General features: G+C 66.8%; 1 protein-coding gene across 1 annotated transcript in view; it reads right to left on the reverse strand.

Annotated features, from left to right (window-relative positions):
• Positions 1–1,433, reverse strand: part of PHLDB1 (pleckstrin homology like domain family B member 1) — an 18,890-nt gene extending 17,457 nt beyond the window's left edge. Inside the window, exons 1-3 of the mRNA XM_019470477.1 lie at positions 1,363–1,433; positions 787–910; positions 541–711 (exon numbers count right to left, since the gene is read on the reverse strand). Of these exons, the coding sequence (XP_019326022.1) occupies positions 541–711; positions 787–910; positions 1,363–1,422 (355 nt within the window). The 5' untranslated portion in view covers positions 1,423–1,433. The remainder of the gene's footprint in view (positions 1–540; positions 712–786; positions 911–1,362) is intronic.
• Positions 1,434–1,973: the final 540 nt, after the last annotated feature.

A 1,973-nucleotide genomic window follows, 5' to 3' on the forward strand; every position in this document is an offset into this window, starting at 1 on the left:
CCGCCGCCCGGGCGGAGGGTCCTCCTCGGGAACCGGGGCAGGGACGGAAAACGTGACACGGGCCGTGCGGGGAGAGGGGACGGTCCTCCGGGAGCGGCCGGCGCGAGGCGGGGGGGGACACACACAGCAGGGTCCAAGCCCCTCCGGCCACGCAAGCACAGCGGCGGGTCCCCGGCAGCGATGCCCCGGGACAGCCGAGTTGTTTTCTTCCTTCATCTCCCCTTCCCAAACCTGGCTCAGCATCTCTGCTGTTGTCTGGGAAGCAGGTGCGACGGCGGGGACCAAACCCTGCCCGGCACCGCCCAGCCGGAGTTGCTTTCTCCCTCCCAATCTCACACGAAGCACAGCCCCAGGACGCGTGGCAAAGCCAATTCCCAAACGGTGCCAGCATCCAGCACATCCCCACCCCAGGGCAAAGAGGCAGGAGCATCACAGCTAGGATGCGCAATTGCAGGATGAATCCATAAACACCCCAATACCCGATGGCACAAGTTCGCCTGCGAACTTCGGGTCCTGCTCCGGATGTTCGACCACCCCTACCTTGGGTGAGGCGTGTGGGCCGCCGGAGCGGCACGCCGTCGATGGCGCAGGCATTGCCGCAGGGGTGCAGGGTGAGCGTCCCCCGCACGTTCTCGATGTAGCAGTGCTGAGGCGCCAGCCCGGGGCCCTGCAGGACGATGTCCCTTGCGGCCGTGCCGATGGTGGTCCTCCCTGCCGGCAGAGAGGGCGGCTCAGCGTCCCTGCTGCCGGCATGCCCGCGGGGACCCCTCGGCAGCCGGCACTCACCTTCCTCCAGGGGCAGGAGCGTGACAGCGGTGCTGAGCCGGCCGCTGCCCAGGCTCACCAAGTGCGGCTTCTCCGTTTGCACCTTCAGCCCCTTGCCCGTGTCGATCAGGTCCAGGGGGCTGTTCTGCAGAAGGAGAGGGGAGGGATGCTCACAGCTCCCGCGGCTGCAGCCCACTCCCCTGCGCTGCCCACCTGGCTCGGGCTGCTCGGAAACAGCTGCACACGCAGGCAGGGAGCGATGCCCAGGCACAGCTGTGCACAGGCAGGACAGTCCGGCAGCAGGACGCAGGAGCTGAGGGCTCCCTCCTGCCCATGCTGCCCGCCTGGGGGAGCAGAGATGAGCCGTTGTGGGAGCAGGAGAAGATCCCTGGGGCTTGGGCTGCATCTAAGAGGATCCGAGCTGCCAGCCACTTAGCTCAATTGGCTTTGCCACCGATCCCATAATAGGATTGGGGCGAGGAGAGGCCAGAGGGCAGTGCCGGCTACCTGTGGCAGGGCTGGCTGCGGAGGAGAAGGGTTCCAGGGTGGATCCCCGTGCTCCCACAGGGCAGAGGTGCCACAGCCCCACGCGCTCACCTGGATGATGGTCTGGACTCTGCGGGTCGGGCTGGCGGGGATCCTGCCGGGTGCCTCCATGGTGCCCGCTTGGAGACGCCGGGTGCTCTCAGGCACAGGCTGCTGCCAAGAGAAACAGAGGACATCAGCACAGGTGACCGCGCTGGGCACGGCTCTGCCGTATTCCTCCCACACATCCCTGCCGGCAGCCCACACATCTGGCAGCCTGAGCACGAGCCTCGCAAACCCTACCCTACCCCAAACCGGCGTTTGCCAGCAAGGCGATTCCCCTCCTGAGCTCCGGTCTCCAGCCCCGCAGCAGCTGCCTGAGGCCAGCGAGCATCCCCGCCTGGTGAGGCACATGCCCCCATCTGCCCAGGGATACCCGCACACGCGCCAAGCAGGACAGCACGGGACACGGCGCTGGAAGGAGCCGGCACGCTGGCTCAGCTTTGGGGAGGTGGTGCAGGAAACACATGCCCTAAACACTGAGAATGATGGGCAGCCAGACCCCGATGGCCACTGGTGGACAAGGACATGCAAGTACAGCATCCAGCTGTCCTCAGCAACATCTGCCTGCCCATGCACGGCCTGCCCCAGCACACCCACACATGCCATGAGTGCCCGTCCCC

Source organism: Aptenodytes forsteri, unplaced genomic scaffold (genome assembly GCF_000699145.1).
Source record: "Aptenodytes forsteri isolate BGI_AS27 unplaced genomic scaffold, ASM69914v1 Scaffold187, whole genome shotgun sequence".
In the NCBI taxonomy this organism is placed as follows: domain Eukaryota; kingdom Metazoa; phylum Chordata; class Aves; order Sphenisciformes; family Spheniscidae; genus Aptenodytes; species Aptenodytes forsteri.